The 27,901-nt window shown below is 41.8% G+C and overlaps 1 protein-coding gene across 1 annotated transcript; it reads right to left on the reverse strand.

The window, feature by feature from the left end:
• Positions 1-27,168, reverse strand: PODN (podocan). The gene is made up of 10 exons (XM_066624997.1): positions 27,100-27,168; positions 23,897-24,165; positions 22,028-22,121; positions 21,009-21,073; positions 16,902-17,011; positions 16,069-16,225; positions 12,768-12,883; positions 10,671-11,328; positions 3,768-3,916; positions 1-1,575 (listed from the first exon to the last, which is right to left on the reverse strand). The coding sequence occupies exons 1-10, from the start codon at positions 27,146-27,148 to the stop codon at positions 1,389-1,391; spliced, it is 1,854 nt and encodes a 617-aa protein (XP_066481094.1). The 5' UTR covers positions 27,149-27,168; the 3' UTR covers positions 1-1,388.
• Positions 27,169-27,901: the final 733 nt, after the last annotated feature.

A 27,901-nucleotide genomic window follows, 5' to 3' on the forward strand; every position in this document is an offset into this window, starting at 1 on the left:
TCAAAAGCAAAAATATATTTTTATTTCCACAACACAGAATAATTTGATATTTTAAACCTTCATAAAGGTGGATGCATATTGCAGGCTTTGGAAATGGGGATAAATTATAAATGGGATCCAGCCGTAATTAATATTTCTTTTTAAATCCAAATATACATACTCAACTGAACCAAGAGAGACTGAACTGTCCAATGTGGTGAGTTGGTCTTACTGCTGGTCGATGGTCAAGAGTGATGCCTCCAATTGTTCTACAAATGTAAGGACACAGAGTGCTGTCCCCTTCTGTCATCAGTGAGTACAGGGATTGATTTAAATGCTGTGCTGGGGCATTCATTGTAAAAAGTCTCACTTTTTCACAGATGAAAACCATAGGACAAGCAAAAGAAGGGAAACAAAAGCCAGCTTTTGCAAATTCCCCCCAAATCCCTTATGATCCAGGAGGTACTTGGAGAAGAAGAAGTAGAAGATGTGAGATGATACCTGGGGGCCTTTCCCTCACATTTAGAAGATTGTCTTCAACTGGCCTTGCCAAGCATCACATGAGCCAACCACCTGAATGTAATTCACTACAATTTCACTAAGTGCTCTGTGTATATCTATAGAGATACAGATAAGTTACAGTTATATAAACACAGAGATACATGTGGCTTTGCTGAATGGTTTCCTACAAAACATGAAATCAGAAATGGTTCATGAGCTTGACATGGCAACTACTGCTGAAAATGCAACACGTTTAAGCAAAGAATCAAAACAGCTAGTTAGGGTTTCATTTATCCAGGTTTTATAAAGCCTGCCCCCTGTTGGAAAACAGCTAGAAACTTATCTTTCTTTTAAAAGGGTATACTCTGCTTTGAAATTTAGAGACAACCTCCCATATAACAATATGGCGGGGGAAAGAGTGCTGGGCTAGAACACTGGAGAGTGAGCAGAGGCTGGTACTCATACCTCATCAGGTGCAGGGGGGCAACATTTGGCACGCTGTCTTTGGATGCTCTACACAGCTGCTCTACACACTGGGGGATAAATATGATGAATTACCCCTTTTTAGTCAGCCTCCATTCTCCAAGAGTGGGTTGGGAAGATTTTTAATTATTATTTCTTTGCATTTTTCTCCCTTTTTTTTTTCCTGAGTAGCAAAACAGCATTATTTCTGCTATAAAAGAAAAAATATCAGGACAACATCAATAACACTAATTTATGCCCCATGCTAGATATTTGTCTGCCAACTGAACAACTCCACAGGATTGGGGCATAAATGCATTTTTGTACTAAAATTTTTGGGCTAGGATTCTCCCAAAAGATAGAGTATAGCTGGTATGCTCCCCTACAAAAGCATTGAAAGTAATTTTCTACCATGTTGATATGCTTCGTTCAATCACAGTTTATCTTCATTTTCCCCCTACTTCCTGTTCTTCTTCTTCCACTTCTTCCTCCTCCCCCATTTCCTCTTCTGAACGATCCCCATCCTTCAGTGGGTCACTGAATTCAAAGTTTCCTTCAATGTCCAACACCTGCAGGTGCTTTAGTCTTTGGAAGGTGCTTTCTCTTACTGCACTGAATGCAATCTTGTTAAACCTTAAAGATAAAAAGAAAGTATCTTTGGTGTTAGAACCCAATCTTTTGATTTTCCTATTAATGCAAATATGAGAAACATATTCATTAATGCACTTCCAGAGATCTACCAGACCCTAAACCAAGATGCCTTTGAAATGTAAGGAATGAGAATCATCAGTGCCATTTGCTTTTTTTCCCCTGCTCATATTCCAGTATTTTGGTTTCACTTCCAACCATATTATTCATGGAAGCTATGGTAATCTCATACTCATGAATTCTCCCAATTTACAGACATTTTAATGCGCATGTAGATTAATACACATTAATGCGCATGCACTTTAATACACATGCAGATGTATATGCATACCTATTGAATAGCCAAGACCCCTCCCCCTTTTGCTATGGATTGATCATTGGAACAAATACGATCCTGGAGTCACAATATGTAAATAAGGATTCAAGGAATAGGAAAACTCATTACATACCTTCCCAAGGACTCTCAGTTGACCTGTTCCTAGTTTCAATGCCTTCCCAATCACTGACACTCATCTCCTAATTACCTTAGGTAGCCACCACCTGTTCTAGTCCTTCAGGTGCTTAGCCTCCTACTCAATCTAGAAACCAACTCTCATCTGCAAATCCAGGGTGTCAAACATAAGGCCTGATCACACTCAGCTCCTTATCTGGCCATATGATAACTGAGCTCTCTTAATTAGCTCAGTTAATAAAGTGAGAGATAAAGTGCTCTCATCTGATACCTCTTTCTATTGTTCTCTAACACTGGAGAGAAACTAGATAGTTTGTGCAGATTAGTGACAGGAGTAATGCTAGGTAGCCAGACATGAGTGTAGATCCCTGATAGAAATGAGGCAAGCATGTATGCAATGCAGATAGAAGTGCACTTCTGTTTGTCCCATTGCCAAAAGAATATAGTGGGGAAAGGTGCAAAGAACTTTACACCTTGTAAAGAAAAGCAACCAAAATGATCAGGGGCTGTTTAGCTTGGGGAGAAAAAAGGGACAGGGAGAAGGTATAGTGTCATGAAATTGGACATGGACTGGGAAGAAGAAAGAACATGGTTTGGACTCAAAAAGTCATAGAACAGTAAAACAGTCTTCAAACTGGAGACTGCTGCACACCGGCAAAGGAAAGGTGCCAACGGTGCTTACCTTCTGCCAGGGAGCTGCTGTTCTGCACTGCCAAGCTCCCCAAAACTGCACCCTGGCCCTGCCTGGTAATCTGGGTGCAATGGCTGCTGGGGTAATAGAACCCAGAAGCTGCTGACCGGGGTGCGGTTTTGGGGAGATCGGTGGCACAGAACTGGCTCCCTGACAGAACGGTAAGCACTATTCACCGGGAAAATGGATCCAGTTGTGCACCAGATCCAGCCAGCAGGCCAGAGTATGGAGAGCCCTGGAATAGTAATATCATTATTAAACCTTTGGGCTTGTATTACTCAAACAGCATCTCCACATGCCACAGAGCCAACTGCTTTTGAAACTGAGAGGACCTTCCAAAGCAGTCTGTGATATAGTATAGTAGTCTGCATATACATGTCAAATTGCCCAAACCTGTTTGGACCTGTCACTAGCAGAATGATCATTCTGCTGGTGGTGAGTACCTTACGGCAGTTGTAAAAGGCATTCCAGCAGTGCATGAACAGTGCTGCTGGAGGGTCTTACTCTGTACCCTGAGGCAGGTAGGATGGGTGGAGGCAGTATAGAGTGGGGAGAGAGTGGAAGGAGGTAGTGATGGGGCAGGGGAGGGCAAACAAGGCATTGATGGGGAGGCTAAAGAGAGGATTGGGTCCAGGAAGGGGGCAGATTCAGTGGCGGTGGCAGCAGCAGCCACCAAATCCTAGCCCTTTTCCCAGATCAGATCCATGGAGACCTGCCAGTGAATTTGCTAATGCAGTTCTGAGTAGACCCTTCCACACTGCAAAGACTTATCCCTGGATAAGGGAACAAAAGACAGGGCTGTAAAATAAATACAATAATACCATTTAAAATTATTAAATCCCACAGGTATGCCCCAAACTTTAAGTGACCCAGAGTGCAATCCTATACATTTCTACTCAGAAGTAAGTCCTATTGTGTTCACTAGGGGTTACTCCTGAGAAAGTCGGTACAGGATTGTAACCCCAAAGTAACTGTGAACCCTGATCTATGACAGAGGCACCTCAGGAAAGACTGCTTTTTGCTTGGGCTACAAACCTGAGATAAATTCCCTTTAAGTTGGGTGTGGATTCAAAGGCATCCTCCTGCACGATGGTGATCTTGTTGTTCTGGAGGTATAGGTATTCCAGCGATTCCGGCAAATCCGATGGAATAGAAGTCAGTTGATTGCCAGCCATATCTAAAGTCTGCATGAAAGGATGGACAGCAGAGCATTAATGGAAATAGTTCACAACTTTCATTTTGATGTTTTTAAAGGCCAGGCTGATTATATAGAACATTAAAATAAACCTCATGTGCTTTTGGAGGGGAGGGTGGAATAAACAATTAATTTTTTATTTATCTATTTATTTATTTATTTATTTATTTTCAAAGAACTCGGAGCTGTGTACACAGCTGCTCCCCTCCTTCACAACAACCAGGTGAGGCTGAGAGAAAGTGACTGGCCCAAGGTCACCCAGGAAGCTTCATGACTGAGAGGGGATTTGAACCTGGATCTTCCAATTATATGCTACTAATGAGATGATCACAAAATGGTGGGAAATGTGGCCATATAAGCATACTGTAGCTTATCTTGTCTGTTTGAATTCAGGTCACACACAGGTGCCAATAACAAATCAGGTTTATTAAGCAATGTTATATACAGCTGTCTGCCCTGGCTCTTAATACAGGTCTGTAGCCCTGGTTTTTCCCAGTCTAAGGTGGGGGAAGGGGAGAAAGGTGTTGAGAGGCTGGCTTGATGTAAAGACAGTGCTGGGTTAATTCACTTGGCCCAAATCACATAGCAGAGTGTAGGTGAATGACATGACATCCCTAACCTTTCCAGCTGGCTTTGGTCCATCTTGATTTCCCTTGGTCCCTGCTTTCTCCCTCTCTCTATCCCTTTGGACTCCTGCATCAATCCACTACCTCGCCTGTATCATTACTTCAAGCTCCCTCCAAGGCCTAATGCAGCTACACCCTTCCCTTATGGCCATGTGCATGAGATGAACACCAAATATTTGATGCATGTATTCAAATGTCGCCATGGAGATGGGCTGTAGTGTTTGGCTGATAGGGCTGCCAACCCTCCAAAGTGTCCTGGAAACTTGTGACAATCAGCACCAGTCCTTATATGACTGCTGAAAGCAGTTCAGCAGGGCCTCCAGGAATTTCCAGTATTACATTGGGATGAAAAATAAATCTTCAGCACAAGCTTCAGTCATTTGGCAATCCTATTGCTTAGGTGCATTGCAGTTCCAGCTTTATTTCTTGGCTGGCTTGCCTAATTTTTCTTACTCTTGGCCCCAGGTGTTGTAGGTTTGTTCTGGCAGGAGTCTGAGTTTTTTAAAGCTACCTGACTGGTGGAACAGTAACTGCTGTAATTGCTGAAACTGCAGCATGGGGCAACTTGGCATTTCAAGCTCCTAATGTTTGCTCATGCAAATAGGGCACAGAGCAGAGGGAGAGGATTGGTCTACTTGTGTGGTGATGTCACAACTGCCCATCCCTCTACGGTGGAGTAGCAGTACTTTCTGCTACTTCCAGTGGGGAGGTGTCCCAAGTGAAAGCTGATACAGTATATGTTCTTCAAGCACAGTTATTACCTTCCTCTCTGCTTTCTTATGCTATCTCTACTTCCTGTGCTTATGAGGTGGCTCAGGAAGAGAAAGTAATTAACAAACTTGCAACTTCTTAGAGAAGAAGGAACATTATAGAAGATTCTACTTTACTTGGAAGTAAGTCTGAGATCAGTGGGACTTGCTCCTAAGTACATAAGCCTTTTTAATTCCAGGTTATGATGAAATGCAGTGTAGGCTTTGTACACATTACTGAGCATAGTTTTTGACTGCTATTTAGTACTTATTTAAATTTGCACACTACTTTTATTGTTTTTAAAAAGGAGCTAAAATATTTCTTTAAAAAATTAGTAATATGCCCCTGTTATCTAGAGTAAATTCCACAACGAATGAGCTAAGATTCAAGCTAGCAAAGGCTAATCCCTAAAAGACTAGTCATGGGAAGAGGTAATCAGCCAGAAGTTCAGGCCTTTGCACAAAGATCATTCAGTATTTTGGCTCTGGAAAAACGGGGCTGGAAATCACCCAAACTGTGTGTCGATGAAAAACTGCACTTTGGCTTCCAGCTGAACATGCCATTTGGACGCTTTTGCCTTTGGTCCCAGGTGGAACCAAGAGAAGCAGAGGCAGTTAAAAGGCAATAAGAAAACTCATGGCAGTATTTGTTAATATATTTATTAATTTTAATTATTAATATATTTACTATTTTTAGCCTCTCAGCCTGGAGTGGAATTATTTATATATATATACACATACACACACACACACACACACACCCCTATTAAATAACCACTAGGACATTTTATGGTTAGCAAACCTGCAAAGTTTGTTTCTTTTAGCTGAATTATTGTACAGAGACTAGTGTCAGAGACATTTTATTAATGGTCAGTATTATTTTTATATAGTCCACCCTCAGCATCTGCAGGGGTTCCATTCCCAGAACCCCTGCAGATGCTGAAAACTCCAGATAGTCAAATCCACTTTTAAAAAGTTTTTTTTAAAGCATCCCATTAATAGTCTAAAAATCTCTTTTCTTATCATTGTAGAGCAGCAGGCAGGCAGTTTCCAGGGATTAGAACAGCTATTTTCAGGTCGTGCCAGGGCAAGCGACTCACTCCCTTGGCACTGGTGCACTGAAGAATGCAATGCAGAAGTGATAAAATGCTTCCATGTTGCATTTTGGGGTGACCCAGGGCCAAGGGAAGGGGCCGCTATCTCAGTGCGACCTGCAAATAGCTATTCTAATCCCTGGAGACTGCCTGCCTGCCTCTCTACAATGGTAAGAAAACTGGTTTTAAAACCACTATTTAAAGGGATGCTTTTCATTATTTAAAAGATTGACAGGGCCCTTCTCGTCCTTGGTGGCCATCTGCATTGAGTCAAATTCGCGAGTGGTCGAACAGCTGATGAGAAGGCCTGACCTGTATACATAAAGGCCTTCATTGCTTCCATTTTAACCAAAGGTACTGAAAGCCAGGTCCAACGAAAAAGTTATACAATGCTTCCAAAAGATGTTCAAACCTTGGTGGATCTTCAGGAGGAGCCACCAAGAATGCCTCTCCATATGATACTTGTTTCTGAACTCAAAACTGGAAGGACATTCTCAACAAATTTTTACAGGAGGGCAACACAAGATTCAGTGCAGATGCTGGCATATTGGTGTAAAGAGCAGTGGCATTTGCAGAGGGAGGGCAAAACAGTAAGTTGTGTGGGCGCCTCAACGCACCATGTAAGTGGCATCCCTCTCTTGACTCCTAAGCCATTCCAGGTGGTCAGAGCAACACAGAGGAGACATCTCCAGGTTGCTCTTGCGTCCCAGAATGGCTCCTAAGGTGAGGGGGAAGGGCCACTTACATGGCACGTTGAGGCGCCTGCAAAACATACCCTCCAGGAGCACCACTGGTAAAGAGCTCCCACCGACCATCCAGTTTTAGATTGAAGGACAACTAGATTCTGTACCAGCTGAAGTTTACAAGCAACCATCAAAAGCAATACAGACTTCACAAAAGCCAGACATAGCTTCAGTCTGAAGTTGTTCTCCAATTCCCCAGCATCCTCTGTGACCACCACACCCAGAACCTGGTGTCTTCATTGCCAGCAGCAGTGGGAAAACCCTTTCAAGCTGGTACCAGGTACATGCATAGCACACAGACTTCCTAGGGTGATTGCTCTAGGATAGCATGTTGGAAAACACCACTACAGGGCAAGTGCTGTAGGCAAGGACTGTGCATGAATGATACTCATGCTTAGAGCCAACTGAAAACAACTTCACCAGCACATGAGCTAGAGAAGCTTGGATTAGGAGCAACATATTTTGAAGAAAATCTCTCGCGCGCGCGCACGCACACACGCACACACACCTGTAGTCACCAAAGCATGAAGCTTGTCATAAATAAGATTTGACTGTAGGATATTCTACTGTCTCTAAACATTTCATTAGATCCCTTCTCACCCATAAATCTAACTGAATATATTTTTTGAAAATAAATGAATGGAAACGATGCCAGGTTCCAGACATTCATAACATTCCTGAAAAGCTTTTCTGTTCTCATAAGTACTTCATGAGTCAGACCACAAAATATTCAATTAATGTATTCACATGAGTGGATTACACTGGGCTAGGAATGTAGTTCCACAACATTTGAACTATGGAATTTTTTGTTTTTTAGCAATAAAATGGAGGGCAATAGAATATCAGTATTTATCACCATCGCGGGCCCCAGGAAGAGGTGAGTTCATGCTGGCTGAGCTTGTGGGGAGGAGGCGGGAGGGACGTGTTTTAGGGTGGGCGGTGGGCATTCCCAGGGGTGGGCAAGAGAGCAGGAAGCGGGAGGCAGGGTCAGGACCCGGTGGTTACGCTGAATTCCGACCTCATTCCTGGGTGACCAGGGCAGTCCCAGGCTGATTGGATTTGTGCTACTCCATGAGAAGGCCCAGAACTGAGTACACCCATTGGGGCTGCTGTGGCTCTCCCCGCAATAAGGGGAAAAGTTTCCCCTTGCCTCGGGCTGAGCCTCAGACAGCCCCAGACTTGATACAGCACAGGCCCACTGGTTTGCCTGTTCCAGCACAAGTTAGGATTGCGCTGTCCGACAAGTAAAATACATGGGATACCTTTAGACATAAAAGTGTCATAGGTGCAAAAAACTCTCAAGCATCATGTATAGAACATTATGTCAGCAGCTTTACTCAGTAAATGACAAAGCTATGGGCTGAATGCAATTTTTTGAATGTAAGAATAACAGTTATATACCGCAAAAGACAATGAGGGCCAAACTACACATTGCATTAAGTCTATCATTAACTGCCCAGCTTGACACAAGAAGTGAGCTGGAGCTTGGTAATACCCTTTTTACAAAAAAACCAGCAGTGATCAAACACATAATCGAAATTAAGACTTAGTTTTTCTGAGTACTTTCCTGCCAAAGATTCTCACAAAGCAGCTTTTTCCCTCCAAAGCAGTTCTACCTGCTTCTCTGAGAGAGAGAGAGAGAGATTTGGCAAGAAAGCAACAGAGCACAAAATATTAACTTTCCGTTCTGCAGTCCCAAGCCACATCAGGCTCTCCTGCATTCATTTATAAAAAGGGACACTTCTGCTTCACTTCCTGTGTTAAAGGCACATCAAGTAATTATGGGCTTAATATGTATTGTGGAGTTTGGCCTTTAGATGTTCTTCGCATTAATAGTGTTTCTCTTATTCCTGCTTTCTTGTCTTCAGGTCTCCATGCAATATAGCTGATTTGTTATAAAAGCACAAGAGGATATCCAAATTGATTTTCCAAAGGGTGTGAATGCTAAAAATACAATGCTGTCCCACAAGCAAAAGCAAAATAGCTTTGAAAATGTTACTATTTTTGGTACATATTTTGTTTATACAAAGTATTCATTTAATGAATCTCATTTTAATATTCAGGAATTAAAATAAAATAACCAGTCAACATTTTGAAAATGCCATTTAAGTGTAGTATTATTTTGTGAAAAATATCCTTCAATTAAATGCAAAAATGTTGTGGAAACCCTGGCTCAAAACTAAACCCACTAAGAGCCCAATCCTATCCAATTTTCCAGGGCTGGTGCAACTATATCAATGGGGCATGCGCTGCATCTTGTGGTGGGGGGGCAGTCACATAGACCTCCTCAAGGTATGGGAGCATTTGTTCCCTTACCTTGGGGCTGCATTGTAGCTGCATCGGAGCTGGAAAGTTGGATAGGATTGTGACCTAATTCTTCTACGTTTCAACAGAGTGGGGCTTTCAGTAGTGGTTGCTTGTTGTACATCCACGAATCTCACCTATGTGAAAAGGGGCTAGCTACTACCAAATCCAATAAAGGAACTGTTTCAAGCTGATACTAGTTAAGCTCGGTGTCACCTGAATATCTTATTGCTTGCCTGAAATACTGTTATTAAGATAGTTGGAGCATCTTCAGGTCTGAGGTTCACAAACAGGGAAGCATGATCCAATGCTCTGCATCAATTCAGAGTTACATATTTGGTGCTAACCCTGGACCAGAGATTTGCAAGCTCAGCTTTGTGCTCACTGCTTTCACTGAAGTCCATAACGCCCAGACCAGCTCCAAATATGAAATATGAAACTTGTACAATAACCTTCATTTGCACGAAAGCATTGCATTGCCTCATGTAAAGCAAACTGGCCTTTAAAATCTCTCTTTTAAAATTCTGACCTGTTGTTCCAAATTCTAACAGTACAACTGTTTGCTTCTTTGTAATTCCATTCCACCGTTTTTATTTTTTTGCATCCTAACATGCTTCACATGCTTATTACCAGTGGCGTCACTTGGGTTGATGTCACCTGGTATGGGAGGCCAATGCATCACCCCCATATTGGACCTCCTCCCATGCAGTGGGTAGGGCAATGCCCTGGGCTGAGGGCATGGTGCTGCACCATTGCCCAGACCCTGCTGATGTTTTGGCTGTAACTTTTGATAAATACAGATATTTCAGCGAGGTTGATTCCATTGTGCTCTGCATGAAAAAATGCATTGAATGACGTATGATGTGTTGTGGATATTATTTGAAAATACCAAGATTTAAAAATTTTTGGCCAGTAGTGGTATCACCCCTCTGTGCGCGTCACCTGGTGCGACCCGTACCCCTGCACCACCTAGCGACACCACTGATCATTACTCCCCCCTTTTCACCAAATCTCCAAATTCTGCAATGAAATAACACAAAATTTCACATTCAAATTCTTCATAAGCAGTACCTTTTGCATTTTAACATCTACCCTAGTTACATAATTTCCTTCCTATTGCTAACATTTGTTCAGCCATTTAAATTTTTTTCCTGTATGGCTATGCCTATTTGAAAGTATCACATCATATCACTGATCTGATTTAGACACTTATGGATGTGCTTGTACCTTCAGACTGATGAGATCCTTCCATGATCCACTGTAAATTGAACCAATTTTCAGTTTGTTGTTGCTCAGATACAGCTCCTGCAGTTTTGTCATCCCAGATAATGTCCTCTTGGGAATGAAGCTAATCTCATTAACTTTCAACTTCAAGTTCTGTAGGTTCTTTGGGAAGCCATAAGGCAAGGTGTGGAGGTTATTGCCAGACAAATCCAAGGATTTCAACAGCCTCAACTTGCGAAAGGCTTCCCGATGAATCCGTGGACTGGTGATCTTATTGTAACTCAGGTTTAGCTCCTCCAGAAAATATGTGGTAGCAAAATCATTCCTACTAATTTCTGAGATCTGGTTGTGCAGAATCATAAGCGTTTTCACCCGCCTGGGCAATCCACTGGGGATCCTTTCCAGCTGATTGTTGTACAAGTGGACAGTATGTAACTTCTTCAGACCCTGGAAAGCCTGTGAATGGATCCCACGGGCTTTCAATTTGTTATTGTGTAGCAAGAGGTATTCCAGGTTCTTGATCTGGGTCAAGACATCCCTACCAATGGATTTAATTGCATTCTTCTCTAGGTGGAGAAGGACAATGTTTCGAGGTAAACCACTTGGAATTTGGGAAAGATTATTGCTGGACAAATCCAGGTACTCAAGGCTTGAGAGTTTGCTTGGAAAAACAGAAAGGGAATACTCCCAGTTAGAATAAGATTTTCTTTAACAAGGAATGACAATACTTAAAGAAAGTCTGGATTCCTAAGTCCTATTGAAATTAACGAGATTTACATCCATCACAACTAAAATGTCTCATTGATTTCAATGAGATGTTTAGCCATGACTTTCTTTAGATATAACCATTATATATAAAATTATCTAGCCTCTGCCTCCATGTTTCCTAACCACTGAGCACAGAAATCAATGACCTATGATGAGTACTGTGAGACGCAGAGCTATAGGTCCATTCTTGGGCACACAGCTGAGGCACAGCACATGTTCCCTTGTTTAATATCCCAGGTTCAAAGCTTGGCTTGTCCAGTTAACCTCAGGAAGCAGTGCTAGAAAAGACTTCTAGCAGATTTCTTAACAATAGTAGATTGGCTTGGCGTGTCTCAGTATAACTTGGCAGCTCCTTATATCAGAGTTTCTCTCTTGCCCAGTTTTATACAGGTTCTTATTTATTACATTTATATATGGAACAGATGCCATTTGATAGACTATTGCTAGAAACAAAAGAAAAATATACTTTAAAAAGTGTATATTTTTATATTGGATTTTGAGATACAAGAAGAAATAGTAAAACAATGTATGATAAAATGGGCACAAAGTATAGGCCATAATATCATAATAGATTAATGGGAGCATAATATAATAGATTAATGGGATCATAATAGATCTGGAAGCATAATATAAAATTTATTAGAGCAACACTTTTTTTAAAAAAGTATACTTTTAGATGTTATAGATAAAGAAAAAGATGTGTATTATTAAGATTTTAATTGTAGCGAGGATTTTATATGTTAGATATTGGAAGGATTGTAAAATACCAGTAAAAGTTGAATTAATAGAGAAAATAATGAATGTGGTGGAAATGGACAGGTTTTCAGAAAATTTGGATCAACAACAAAAACTGACACCAAATTGAGCAATGGAATTATTCTATGCTTGGCTGAAAATGAAGTTTTAGAAATATATGATAGGGATTTAGATGATTGTATTACATATATACTATGATATGATATAATAGATAAATGATGAATGAAAAATTATATTAAGAGGTAAATTTAGAAGAGGAAACTGATTAAGATATGTAATGATTTATTAGTTTTAGTGATATGTGATAATGATATATGATTTCCTGCACCCCCTTTTTTGGTGTGTAGTGAAGTCTGTTATGTGAGTTTGTTTATATTTGTTTTTGGAAAATAAAAATAAAAAAGAAATGTGCCTGTCCATAGGACTCTAATCCAATGCATATTCAATGGGGTTTACTCCCAAATCAGTGTGCATAGGATTGTTGGCTTCCTCTCAGAATTCAGACCTTTAATAGATTGACTGGAGATGACCATTTTTATTGTAGGACAAAAAGAAATATAGTTGAAATATGCTCACCAGAAGGTCTCATTGTCCATGCCTTCATTGGTCAATCTGTTGTTCTGCAAATACAGTTCTCTGAGACCCAAGAGCTCACTGAAGGCTCCTTTGGGTATCTTCTCCAGTTTGTTATTCTGTTGGAAGACAGACAGGAAAGGCAGAGCATGAGCCTCTTCATTCTAAAATATTAGCATACTGTTGATTTATTGTATTAATTTTTATGTTTTTGCCACTTTGGACATCTTAAACATAAGGGGAAAGGAAGGCACAAATGTAAATAAGTAAGTAAGTAAGTAAGTAAGTAAATGGCCCTCAAAGTACAAGGCTAAAGCAGCATAAGCAGTTACTAAGGTCAACCTAAAGTTCTCACTAACCCCTTCCATTCTATATTTTCTTTGTTTCCTAAATGTTCCAGTATACTGTATGCCCTCTCCCAACAGCTTTCACTACTAGTGTGTGGGTTGGTGGGCAAGTGTGGCAATCCTACAGTTTCACTTTTCCGAAGTGGCTGTCTGGTATTTTAACAATTTAAGGCTGTAATCGCATCTGCACTTACCTGGGAGTTAAGCCCCATTAACTACAGTGGAACTTACTTTTGAGTAGGCATGCCTAGGATTGGGGCCTAAATAGCAGCTCCTACATCCTAGACTAGCCCAAGTCCTGGGATCATGCCATCCTAACTAAACTTTATAAAAGAAGAACAGATGTTCTGCTGTCATACACGTAGGCACAACCAGCATGCCAGCGGTGGCCATTTTGGAACCCCCCCCCCCACTCCAAATGGCGGCAGTGTTGGTGACCCACTCCCAATAGCCAGGGCGATAAAGTCTAACACAAAAGTTATCAATTCACATACTATACAGAACTTTTAAAAAATTAGGACAAAAACAGCCTTTGCTTTTCTGGCACCTGGTCCTGTAAGCATAAAATAAACCACAACCAGACTATCTTCTGATCCAGGGTTTCTCAAACTGTGCGTCGCGATCTGATGTCACATGGGTCCCAAGAAGGTCTGAGCCACCATCTTGGAACCTGGCAATTGCGGTGGGCACCGCCATCTTGGAAACTGGAGCCTGGCAAAATGGCTCCACCTTTGAAGCTGTTGCAGTAAGCTCCACCCAGGAGCAAAAGAGCGGCAGGCACAGGCCTAGAGGCAAAAGAGCGAGGCTGTGCCCGCCTAGTCTCTGTGAGCGTGGAGGAGAGCGTGTGCTTCTCCATGTAGCAGTGGGCTGCATGCTGTGCTTTTGTTTGTGCCTGGTAAGGCAGGCACTCTGTGTTCATTGGTCTCTCCCTCAATTATTCAGGGCAGCAGGACCTCTTCCTTGCTTCCCTTCCAAGGCTTCTTTCATTACTTGCAGCAGTCCTTGGGAGGGGCTGGCAAAGCCCTTTTGTTGAATGGCTAATCTTCCCCCCTTGATTATTCCAGAAGTCTGAGGGACCTGCCTCCCTCCTTTCACCTTCCCAGGCAGTGCAGAGTCACCCTGCCTGCCTTAGTTATTACTTGCAGCAACAGGACACCAAGTGCCTCCAAGTGTCCTTGGTCCAAGTGTGCCTCCTTGGTCATTGCAGGGTGGGGGGTCTCTTTGCCATTTCTCTGCTCCTTGGAATAACAAAGGGAGGCCCCTGCCACCCCCTCCCTTCCTGATTAACTTCCCATTGAGCCACTACAAATCCTATGCAGATCTACTCGGAAGCCTACTCAGAAGCAAGCCCTACTCTGAGTTCAGTGGGACTTACTCCCAAGTAAGGTGGCTCACACGGGTGGATCACACAGATACAAAATACAACTATTTATTTAATATAGTTTGACCTCATCTTTCCTCCACTGAGGGGAAGTGTAAATAGCCTACTGTGGATTCAAATATTACTTGGCTGCTTTTCAATTTGGCTTCTGGAATAGGAACAATAGACTGACTCACTTCAAATGGGGCAGTCAGACTGCAAGTTGATCTTTTTTCTTTTTCTTAAGCAAATTGATGGGGGGAATGTGCACTCACAAAAGTTGGAGCTGCAGTGTGATGCTGAATGGTCCATGTTGGTGACCTTTATCTGCCCACCCCTTTGCCTCCCCTCTCTCTTTCTTTCTGGTTCTTTCAAACCCCCCCACCTCTGCAACAACTGAACCCTGCCCTCCAGCCCTTCTCATCCCTCTGTCCCCATACCCTTAGACTGCATTACTATGCACGCTTTCCTGGGAGTAAGGAGTAAGCCCAACTTTACACAGCAGGGCTTCCTTTTGAGCAGACATGGATTGTCCTGTTAATACAGCATGTGCATAGTATGCAATACAACTCTAAGAGACTGGTTGATGACGTTGTTTAGAGATATATGTGGGAAGATGCATCTGTTGCAAAGAATGGTCTCTGAAATGCAAGGCAGGCAACAGTCCTTCCTTGGGCTTTCTTTGCAGCCTGCTGTTTGTTTGGCTTTTCTAGTTATACTGAGCAAGACACAGTTTTCTGAGCCTGACTTTTAATTTGTGGCTTACTATGATCTGAGAAGTCATTGGTAGCGGGAGGGAGGGGGGGAGAGGAGAATTGGACAAAGCTTCTGAGCTGCAATATTTTATCATTTGCAATTTGAGTTCCTAGGTGAGAATGGTGATGTCACTTCCTGCTTGATGACATCACTTCAGGCTCTGGCATAACAATGATGGCACTTCCTGTTTGATTATGTCACTTCCGGTCATGACATCACTTCCAGGTCGATGACATCACTTCCAGTGGGTCCCGGCCAGATTGTCAGTCTCAGAAGTGGGTCCTGGCCTAAAACATTGGTGAACCACTGTTCTGATCAATTGGCAATACTAGCAAAGAGCTCACAGCACAAGCCTAAGTATGCCTACTCAGAAGTAAGTTCCATTGTGTTCAATGGGGCTTACTCCAGGAAAGTGTGTATAGGATTGCAGCCTCAGCCTTTACTGCTAGTCCCCAATACTAGGAAATCACTTTCCAGTGGTGATGTGTCTAGCAATCTCCCTAACTGCACCTACCAGCAAGCAAAGAAAAACAATTTCCAGAAAAGCTTTTTCCAGTGGCTGAGTAAAAGGTATTATTTGGATTTGTTCAATGCTGTCTACTAATTTTATTGCTGGTTGGTGCTATTGCCACTGTGAATGCTTTTTTTGGAGCAGAATTGGATTGTAATACTGGATTTATGAATTGCACTTGTAGCTTTAACGTGCTTCTTGGGTGCCTTTGGGCAAGGAGTCTGGTTTAGACATTCTATCAACAAACCAACAAGAGCAGTGAATTGAAAGGAATCCACTCAGCAAAGCCTGAATTTCAGACATACAAAAACCTGAACTGGAAACTCTTACCTTTAGATGCAGTTTATACAGTGCTGGTGGCAGATTCTTTGGAACGTATTTTAAGAAATTGCTGGACATGATCAAGACCTCCACGTTGTCAGATCCATTGAACATGCTCTCAGGTAATCCAGCATCTTCCAGTTTATTGTTGTGGAGGTACACTGACCTACCGCAAAAAAAAAAAAGAAAAAAAAAAGAGAATCAGATTGGGAACAAGGCTGCTTGATCATTTTGCATAGCTTGCTGAAAACAAGTTTCTCTTTCAATCCATAGCATATGAGCTTCCATTTTGACTTGTGTTAACTGCTCTCCATGCCATTTCTCCAAGAATAACCAGAGCTTAGATCCTTTGCTAGAAACAAAGACCAACTGTGTGGAAAGAGTGATCCATATCAAGCCACAAAAGCCCAATAACTTATTGACAATTGGCTCTGTGGCCATCCACATAGCAATTCTAAAAAATGCTACACCAACCAACAAGAAACTCCCATTTGCAATCCTCCCTCTTTTACTGGGCCATGGAGGGAAGCTCTTGGTGCTGGAGGGCAGCTTTCAGACAGTCAGGTGACAAGCAGGGGCAGTGTGGCCACCCAAAGGATCTCAAGCCGCTCTTCCTGCTATTGTACTGCAGGACAGCAGAGCTTCACACACCCATTTAAAAGAGTTCTAAAATGCCTTTTTCTTAAACTAAGATAGTATGGCAAACTACAAGTGATGCTAAGTCACAGTGAACAACAAAGTTTATGTATGTTTGGATGTATCTTGATTAATAAAAGCAGCCATACTTTCCCCACCCCATACCTTCCCCACCCCATTTGCCTCTTGTTAATCCCTTTCTTTACCTCAGGTTTGGCTTCTGTCCAAATGTGAGCTCGTAAATCTTAGTGAGGTTATTGGCTGCAAAATCTGCGCTGATCAACGTACTTGGCAGGAATTTTGGAGCCACCATGAGCTGAAAAACAAAGATTAAGCCTGAGGGGAGGGGCGATAACATTGCAGGAGACAGACTGCTTCCACAGCCACCACTGTCAGCTTTGGAAGAGGAATATTATCAGGCCATTTGTTTCAAACAGGAAATGTTAACACAGCAGAGCCTCAAATGATCTGCCTTACATCCATGAGGATTTCTGTCTTTCTCGCTAATATGAGTAATCACTGCAGTTAAGCTTTTGCTTCAGTGTGCCTGGAAGGGGCTTTGTTTGGATTGGGAGATTTTCTTTCTTTTTTGTTTTTTTTTAATAATGGAAAGAAGTGGATTCAGAGAGCAAATACATGTTTATAATCCCTTTCAGAAATAGCTCACTACCCTTTCCTGGTAAAAGTCTGATGAAAAAGCACAAGCACATGGTGGGTCCCCTGCCACTTTAATTCCAAAACCTCAGGCAGAATGCTGTCCCATAAATAGACCACAATGTTTCTAAGGGCTGCTTCTCACACTACACTTTAAAGCCAGGGGTGTGCTTCATGAACTTTACTCCAATGTACAAACATGTAGAAAAGTCATAGGACAACTTTAGGCGCAAGTCTATGCATATCTACGCAGAAATAAATCCTATGGGCTTGCTCCCAGTAAAGTGTCCATCGGATTGCAGCCTATGATTATCATTCAACATTTATCTTGTGTCAATTCAGTGCTAGTGTGATGCAGAACAGATCACAGAAATGATATGAAATGAAAGCAACTAAATTCTCCATGAGAAAAATGCTTTAGGGCGCAATCCTAATCCACTTTACAGCACCGACATAAGGGCAATGCTGCTCCGAGATAAGGGAATAAACATTCCCAACTGCAGGATGAAGCACATGCCCCATTGGCATCGCTGTGCCAGTGCTGGAAAGTTGCTTAGGATTTGGGCAACTTGTATTTGCTTACAGTATTTGCTGTAATTTACTTACAGTATTTTGAATGCATGTGGTTTAAAGTGGTTTCTTCACAAAATTCCCAAGTATGGCTCTTGTTGGCTTTAGTATTTTAGAAAATAAAAGCAGCTATAAAGTGCCAACGGTGACAAAATCAACCAAGACCATTGTAGCACCCTAATCCAATTCTGCCCAGTGTTGTATATGTGCAACAGGGACTAAATGTGTACACTTGTGGGCTGGGCAAAAATGGGTTAAAGACTATCCAGTTAATTTCAGCATAAGTTTTTGTGGACTGCAGTCCACTTCATCAGTTGAATGAACCGAAGATTTCATGCCATACATCTGATAAAATGGACTGGAGGCCATGAAATCTTACACTCAATTAAATTGATTAGTGCTTAATATACTACAAGAGGCTTGTAGTATTTTGCTACAGCTTGCTGTTTTTTGCTACAGCAAACTAACATGGCGACACCTCCTGAAACTGAATTTGACAAAGTAACTTTTAAATGTTATTGTGTCAAAAATTTATCAGCAAGAAAAATTTAGATCTGAAGATCATTTCTGAAAATGTATATACAATATTCTTAATCCACAAATTGTTTCCTAGGATGAATCTGAGATTTCCTAGCATGGAGAACAGATATTTTCTTTTTGTTTTGCATGGGTACAGACTGTGGCCAAGCTTTAGTTGTGGTTTTCTAGTCCACAAACTATAAAGCAGCTAATGAGCCATCTGACAGCTCCACATCTCCAGCCTATCCCTGTCCTCCTACTGATGACAAATCAGGCAAGACTTGGCGACAGCATCTCCTCCTGCAGTGTGTACAATCATGTCCTAGTTCCCAGCATATTTGTCCTAGTCTGGAATATGCAAAGCAACACACTATTTTTGCATGTTGTTCATGTTTCACTATAATATTTTCTAAGATTTTCTTTTATTATTCAGATGCAGCAGCATCAGGAAACAACCATGAATATTTTATCACATTGAGAAGAAAAATTGGACAGAAACATTCTGGAATATTAGTCACAGCCTGGCTTGTGTTCTACTTTTATGGACTTGCTGACTGCCAAAACCGTTACATGGAAAATGTCTGTAAATGGAAGGAAAGGACATGATGTTATAGGAGGAGGAGAAGTTTGATACTGCACTTTAGTCACAATAGTGTGTCTGCATTTGAGAAGTCAGTGGCATTACAGCCATTTCCCCTTATAAATATGATGGCCACCCAGATCTTCAATGTGCAACTGTACTAATGCAATGGGCACTGGGAAAATGGGACTTTTCCTCGAGTTGCATTGCTCAGCTTCAAAATGGAATAAAGTCCCCTTTTCTGATCTGTAAATGCTGGTCCTTTCACAAGTATGGCCACTAGTATAGATGGGTGTCAGGAGAAATAGGGAGCAGTGAGAGTGTAGCCAGGAAGACAGAAGGATCAGCTCAACATGTTGAAAGCTGGATGGGTGGAGTACTTGCTGTTTCCTTTTTCCTAACATCCTGCTCATTATGTGATGCTCAATTGTCTTTTCAAAAGCACTGCATTTAGGACACCTATTGCTCCATATCTGCACTTTAGTGTGAGTTGCTTATATGTGTTAGTGACAACCAAGCCCAGTGGCATCACTAGGGGGTGCGAACCACACCGGGTGACCCGCATGGGGGGAGGGATGACTGGCCAAAATTTTAAAAAACTTGGTATTTTTGAATAATATCATCATGCATCAATGCATATTTTCATGCAGAATGCAATGAAACAAACCACTTGAGAATCTCTCTAGATTAGCCATTTTCAACCATTGTGCCATGGCGCACTGGTGTGCCGTGAATGGTCCTCAGGTGTGCCGCAGGAATTTGGGAGAGGGTCATTTATTATTAGGACTATTGGGGATGTGAGTCCGCATTGGCAGCACAGTGCGCCTTGTCAATTGTCCAAAGACTGATGGTGTGCCTTGACAATTTAGTGCCTTGCCAGTGTGCCATGAGATGAAAAAGGTTGAAAATAACTGCTGTAGGCTATCAAACGTTATAGCCAAAAAAACCAGCAGGGGGTGGGCGATAGTGCATCACCACAGCCACTGCCCAGGGCATTGCCCCACCCACTGCATTGGAGGAGGCCCATCATAGGGGTTACATTCTGGTCTCCCATACGGGGTGATGCAAACCCTAGTGATGCCACTAACCAAGCCATATCTGGACAACAATTCATAAAGAAACATTCTCTATGCCAGAAGTGCCACTTTCCCACATTTTAGTCAATATACCACATGACCCATCTTTCTGACACTCTCACATACACAGGGAGCTCCTGCATAAATGAGATTCCCTGTTCATTTCAACTAGCAGCAGCTTGGTTCCCTCCTTTGAAATGAAAGAGGGCAGTTTGTGACCTGGAAATTCAATGAACCCTCTCCAGACCCACAACATTTTAGAAGGCTATTTATTTTTGACTCTGGAGTAAAAAAAAACTTCAGACATGAACCATCACTTTTTGGTTTGGACTGCATAAGTGAAAGCGATGGGATTTATTTAATTATGTGCTCAAGTCTTCTGAATTATACTTCCCTTGAAAGCCAATCATAAAATCCCCTCTTACTATCAACAAGGCAAATTAAAAGCAAAGTGGGGCACTTCTAAAACAAAATACATGCTGCAGCACTTATTGAATCCTTATATGGCAAAAGTGTTTGGAGAACTGGCTCAAGAAAAGACAAAATAAAGAGGTCTTACACTGTGGGTATGACGGCAGCTTACATACAAGGGTATACAGTTTCAGTCAAACTGAATATGAATATGAAAGCATGTTATTCCTCTCAGCACCCTTCCTTTTTCTTCAAAAGACAAACATTTACTATATAACCTCTTCAAACACCCCCAGTTAACAGTTACGGTTATGCAACGCCATGGATCTGTTAACTGTTATGTATCTCTAGCCCACAGTGCCGCTCCTGTCACTTTCCTTCTCAACCACATTACCAGTCCACTGAACACAGTACTGAAACCACTCTCAGCTGTGGTGACACACATGTACAGTATTGCTCTCTATAAAAAGACAATATCTTTCACAATAACCATTGTTTCGTACCTGGTTATTTGCAAGGTACAGGTAATTCAGGTTCTCCAGTTGTTCAAACACTTCCTCTGGAAGTCCTTCAAATAATAAGAATATGTTTTTCTTTCAAAACGACTAGAAATATCAGCTGCTTGAGACATCTCAAAGGCTAGGACAGGCACAATGGGATTTTAGAGTATTTTCTTTTTTTTCTTTTTTCTTTTTAACTAGTGGACCCCTGCACCAGATCACAACTGCTTTTGAAGGTCTCCTGATTTTGAAAGTTAGTGAACAGGCAATTCTGAATCCAAATCACTGGATGCAAATCATAATGAAACTCCTTAGGGACTGTTGGGAGTTTCCTAAACATGCCTTTATTTTTTTTACCTCATCACTTGGTTTAGTTGCCAGACCCTCTCCTTCAGTTAGCATTTTTGGACAGCAAATATTAGACTTCATACAGTGAAAAGCCTTCCTATTTTTTATTCTCCGGCAAAGAAAGTAACATTGGTTCATTCATTTATTTTTTTAAAAGCTGTTCTTTTATAAATAAATATTTGTGTACACTTATGTGTACACAATATATATATATTTTCACCCAGTGACCTCTAGCTTGTGTTGACTACTAATTCAGGGCCCAATCCCGTCCTACTTTCCAGCACTGGGTCAGTCGCAATGCAGCCCCGAGGTAAGGGAACAAATGTTCCCATACCTTGAGGAGGCCTCTAGGACTGCCACCCCACCACAGGATGTAGTGCATGCTCCATTGGGACAGCTGCACCAGCATTGGAAAATTGGATAGGATTTGGCCCTCAGGCTCCACGTTGGTGCTGGTAACCAACGGCTTTGTAAAATATGCAGCTTATATGCAGTTCCCAGGCAGGGCACTAAGTAAAGACCTGCAGCAGAGTTTTTCCAAGTCCAGTGGCTGGGGGGAAGGATTTGTCTGAAGGTTGCACGGACTGTTCTTTGGGGGACAATGTACTGTTAATTCACTGTCTACAAGCTCTAGTTGGCTGTTATCTGCAATTCAAAACTATCCTGAACATTACCTTTGGACGTGAGCCTGTTGTTTTGCAAGTTGAGTGTTTCTAGTCTGTAAAGGCGTGCAAGCTCTTCTGGAAAGATCTCTTCTATCTGGTTGTTCTGGAGGAGAAGAAAAATTTTATCAGCAGCTAAAGCCACTACAGAAAACTCCCCATCAAAGCAAAAGAACAGTTCCTAGAATCTTCACATGAATCTAAATATCAAGAATGTGTGTCTCCTTGATGGGCTTGCAATGCAGCACTGTCCAGCAGCTCCCTGCCCTACTTACTGTGCATAGGTTACTATAGCAGCTGTGTGTAGGGTACTGTAGCAAGCCTTTGCTTGTGCTGCAACAGATAGAGACGCCAACATAAGAGAAGAAAAATCACATGGACCAGGATCAAAGGAATATTTGTTTGATTTTTCTCTCCCTCTTTTGGACACCCAGGCCCTCCCAACAAATTGTTTTGGAAACTCATGAATGCTTTCAACTGAGAGAGATCATTGGTCCATGTAGATTAGGGTTGCCACTGTTGAACCTACAGAATTGGTCTGGAGTCCCCAGGATTCAGCATCAATCTCCAGGAGACTACTGAGAGCAATCTTGGATATTTTAAGAGGGGTTTCTTGGCTATATATAATCTTAGGGGGAAAAGTACCCAAAATAGCTTCACAGCTCAATCCTAAGCTTCACAGCCCAATCCAACCCCTGCTAATTGGGTAAGAGGCACTTTTTCAAGTGGGGGGAGAGTAACTGGCCCACTTCACCCCAGCACTGTCTGTTCTAGTGGCTGTCTGCTGGTATTCTTTTGCATCTTTTTAGATTGTGAGCCCTTTTGGGACAGGGAGCCATTTAGTAATTTTATTTTTCTCTGTAAACCACTTTGTGAACTTTTAGTTGAAAAGCAGTATATAAATACTGTTAATAATAATAATAATAATAATAATAATAATAATAATAATAATAATAATAATAATAATAATAATAATAATAATAAGGGCATGTTAGGCCACTAGAATATGCATTTCACTTACATAATGTGCTTTACAACTATCACAAATGCAACACCACTGGAGCGAGGAGCATCACTGGAGCAGAGAGCCAGGTCCATACAATGATGGACCAAGGACAGTGCAGGTAAGGCATGCAGGGACTCAGAAGCAGGTGAGTAGGGATGGGAAAGGGGCTGGGGTGGCAGAACAGGGAGGAGATGGGAGTGGGGAGGAGGGTGGATCTGGTTCAGGAAGGGGGTGGTTTCAATAGCAGCAGCACCCACCAAATCCTAAGTTCCTTCCCAGGTCCAATCCACCTTCACTAGTCAACACGGTCTTGCGCGAGTGAAATCACTGATGCAGGTCTGAGTTGACCTATGGCAGTAGCTTATTCTGGGGAAAGGGAATGAGTGTTCACCTGAAAAGGCCTCAATATGCCATAACTCCCCCACTGGTTACAGTGGATGCCACTTTGGGAGTTGCAGCAGACTGTCCTTCTTGTGAGAGCTGACAATGTAATATAGGCCCATGTTGCCTACTGTAACTTGCAGCAGCAATTCAGCTTTCCAGGGTTTCAAGCAGGAGTCTTTTCCAGTGCTATCTAGAGATGCAAGAGATTGAACCTGGGACCTTTGGCGTGCAAAGTAGGTGCTCTTCCACTGAACTCAGCTTCTCCATCATCGGGGCCCTTCATTCTAAATAGAAAGAGTTTTGCTCAGCCTGCTTTTGGCCACCAAGAAGTCATCACTGACCATTTTAATTAATGCTGTTTCCCTTAACCAATCACAACACACCTGCCATTGGCCATACACTGTACAGGTAATCGTTGCAGGCATTGACAAAGCAACAGTGAACTTGACCTCTGCACAAATAGCTTGCAGTTCTTGTTTCGTTTTTCTTACCTGCAAGGAAAGGTGGCTTGTCGTTTCTGGTACATCTATTGGAAATTCTTTCAGAGAAAACCCTCCACAATCCACAATTCCTTCTGAGTTGCAAGAGCATTTTTTAGGGCATTGTGGAGCCAAGGAATTGCGTTCTGGATCTAGTAATTCAGATGAATTTTCTGGAAATTCGTTGCTGTCTTCATTCTTCTGAACTTGAATGCTGCTGGAGCTAAGTACCAACAGCCACAGCACAGGAAACAGGGATCGGAATATTGGGTACATTTCCACTGAAACAAACCAGGAAAAGGTTACAATGAGTTGAGGATCTTTATCATCCTTGTTTGAAAGGTTGGCAGCACAAGGGCTGAGGGCATTTAATACAAACCCCTTGCTGAGTGACTACCTGAGAAACCCATGTATGCCACTTATGCTAAAACCAAGGTGGTCTGACATAGTGGTCTGAGTTTCTCTACGTTAATAGTTGCATAAAAGAGCGAGTTTACCAAGTACTGCTTTTCTCAACCTTTCTCGTGTTCATATATTGTTGCACCTTTCCCTGCACTATTTAAGGTGCAGTAGCTCTATTGTCTATTCAGAATCTGTTCACCTTGCCCTACAAGTCTCCAGTACCTACCATGTGTACAACGTCTCCTTTGTATTTTCTTCGTTAATTGGGACAGTTACCCTACAGCAGTTATTTGAATTTGGATGTGGCTACCTGAAGCCTTTTTAAAACCTCCCACAAAACCTTGGAATGTTTTCACAATTTGTAATTGATGTTTGCCATTAGTGACTGTATTAGACAGATGTATTGTTTTACAGGAGTCGTACTGAGAAATAGACCCATATCTAAAGAGAAAATGTTGCCTTGATACAATACTGGATGTGTTAGGCTGAAACCAGAAGCATGCTTCCTAATAGAAGTAAGCCTTGCACAAAAGAATGAGTAAATGCGTTTAGATTATGCTATAAGCATCATATTTGAATTTGGAAAACATTTTTTTTTAAGTGAAAGTAACCATGAATCACACAAACATCTTATTGTAAACATGGGGCAGAGTAAATAGTTAACCCAAAGCTTCTTGACATGTAGATTTTTGCTCCACATAATGGAACAATCCCAAAGTTAAGGATTTTGCTCTGGCTTTAGGCTCAGAAATCAGATCCAAGCTGTTTGTTGTTCACAATCCAGTTTTAATCATCAGACCTTGAATGACTTCCTTTGCTGGGATAGCAACACCCACTACTGAGTATCTTCCGGACACACTATGTATCTTTCTGGCTATGAACAACATAAAGGGCTAATAAGCCAATCATATGTGTGCTTCTATACATATCAGATGAAGTGTTGGTGTGACTGCATTGCCTTCAAAGTTGGAGAATCTCTTCTGACAATAGGCGCAATTCGTTGGAATAGAAATCATACAGATGAAGTAAGAGTAAGAACTGGATTTTTGCCCAACATTTTGCCTGGTCCAGTCCTCTGAACTTAACCCATTTTTATGCGACCCACAGGTATAAACATTTGGTCGCTGTTGCATATATGCAACATTGGGCAGAAATGGCTTAAGAAAGACTCACATGCTATTGACATCAATCTATTTGCCTCCCCCCGGCTTTGAAGTAATAGCTGCTATGGTACTAAAGAGAGACATTTGAGATGAAGAAACATCTGCTTGCCTGTGCAAAGCAGGCAGTCACACTTTGCAAGATATCTTGATATTTCTTTACAGTTCAAAGCTAACCTTACTGATTTTTAAAAGCCTCTTACATAAAGGTCTCATCCAAAGCCTGTTGCCTTGTTTTGGCCTCATCTCATAGTTATGCAAAGACTCCACCAAGGTTTGACTGAGACTCCTAATGAAGAAAAGCGATCACGGGAAGCATGCATAAGATTGTTTCTGTTGGAGGGGTGACAATATTCTGGATTTATTCAGGGTCTAAAAGAGCAGCTTCTGCCTCTTCAACTACTGTATCTCCAGCACTGCAACATCAGGTAAGCAATGATGTTCCTAACAGAATCTGGAAATGTCACGCGTTCCTAAAATCCCCCTTCCTCCAGGAAAGTCAATTAAACATGCATAATATATAGTCAATGAATCCACTGCCTACAGTTCTCTGCCTTTCAGGATGTTATAACATCCTATATTACTTCTGTTCAGCCTGAGCAGTTTATGAATAGTTGTCAGTGCAGAACAAGTTTTCAAAGTGCTGTAGCTAAAATCAAAGCAACTGTTCACTGTCCTCTGAGACTCGTGCTGTTACAGAATAAACGTGCTGAAACCAACTCACCTCTGCTTGTTGATTATAGAGATTAACGTGTCCAGAGAAAAGGGTTTCACTTGCGTCCCCCCTCCCCAAAGGCTCCTGTTGCTCATGCCATGTCAATTACACACTCCGAGTGCTTGAACACTTTCTCCCTTTCCCAAGTCAGATCTTTTCCAGATGTGATCAGCAGAACTAGAAAGGGAGAGAAATAGGCAAACCCCCCCTCCCAAAGAGATTTCCTGTCCTTTTCTGTGCAGAGAGGAATTTTCCAAAGTCACCATATGGGAAAATGTAAGTGAGCAGAATGGAAGAGAAGGGGAGGGGAAATAAGACGGAAGATATTCATAACTATGGTATACATTAATGTGATGGTTTTGGCAAATATTAACTTTCCATCACCTTTGTCAACGGAACCATTTGCTGGTGAACAAGGAAAATTAAAGAGAGTGGCACTTCATATAACAGCACTGAGTTCGAGACTTTTGAAACAGTGCATCACCCAATGACTGTGCCGTAGACACAGTTTAATTTTTGACATCTGAATCCTGCATCTCAGGTTTGTTTCTCACCCTTCCCCTGCCGCTCTCTGTGGGCTGCCTGAGTTTTTAAAGGACAACTTTTAAACATTCTTCCATCTTTTCATTTGCTGTCTTCTGAGTTCTTAGTCCACTGGCAGTTCTTGATGATGGTCCCAGAAGAAGAAGCTTCAGACAAACATGGATTCCCTGAAGCGAAAGGCTTTGCTTCCATCCCCCAGTATCCCATGTTCTTTTGGGATACTGTGAAGTAATAATCAGTAGTGCTTCTTGTTTTCTTTTTTGCCCTGTGTTACAATGGACTAGTTTCTGCACAGCAGCACTTCCAGGCAGGAAAGGAATTGCTTTGGTCACAATCGCATGCATTAAAAGAAGCCAACAGCTGTATAAATAGTCCTGCTGTGACCTGTACGATACCTGTGAGAAATACGCCGGTAACCTCTCTCCTCCGGTACTTGCTGAGCATCAAAAATCTGCCATGTCCCCCTTTTCAATCCTACTTGAAGATTTGCTCATTGAAAATTCTATTGTTTCTTTCTCTCCACCCCACTGTGACAATCTTGGCTTACTTGGACTGGAAAGGATCCACTTCTGGACCATGAGCTATTCCCAAAAGCCAATGAGAGAAGTGTGTTTGCATTAAACAAATTGGCTGCTTTGTGCAAAGTGACTCAGATCTAGGATTGCTTTCGCACTTCCTGCTCTCAGTCTCTGAAGTCTGCACTCTGTGACCCAAGGACCACACATGCAACAATGGTGTACCAGAAAACAGGGCACTTGTTGCAGATTCCCTTAGGTTCTTCCTCCCCCACAATCCTCAACTATGTAAAGCAAAATAGCATTTTGTTTTACAGCTTATATTGTTAATATTTGCTCTAGACGTACATTTCTGGTGCTCCTTTTGTTTGTTTTTGTTCTTGGACTGTTTTTATTCTGTTTTTGAAGACAGATTTTGGAAAAGAATAGAATAGAAATGAGGGCGATAATTGAAAAACAAATGTATATTTGCATTGCAATTATGTTTCAAGCTCCTGGCCTCTACTTGGAAGTTTTTCTCAGTTTTCAGTGCCTCTTCTCATGAAAACTCTACTTGTCCTACCTGCCAACTCAGCATCAACCACATTTTTGGTGGGCAAGTGTGTGTCAATCCTCACATGCACATAACCCACAGATGGAGCCAAAAAAATGCTCAGAATTCTTTAGGAGGGCTTTTCATCTC

Source organism: Tiliqua scincoides, chromosome 4 (assembly GCF_035046505.1).
Source record: "Tiliqua scincoides isolate rTilSci1 chromosome 4, rTilSci1.hap2, whole genome shotgun sequence".
In the NCBI taxonomy this organism is placed as follows: domain Eukaryota; kingdom Metazoa; phylum Chordata; class Lepidosauria; order Squamata; family Scincidae; genus Tiliqua; species Tiliqua scincoides.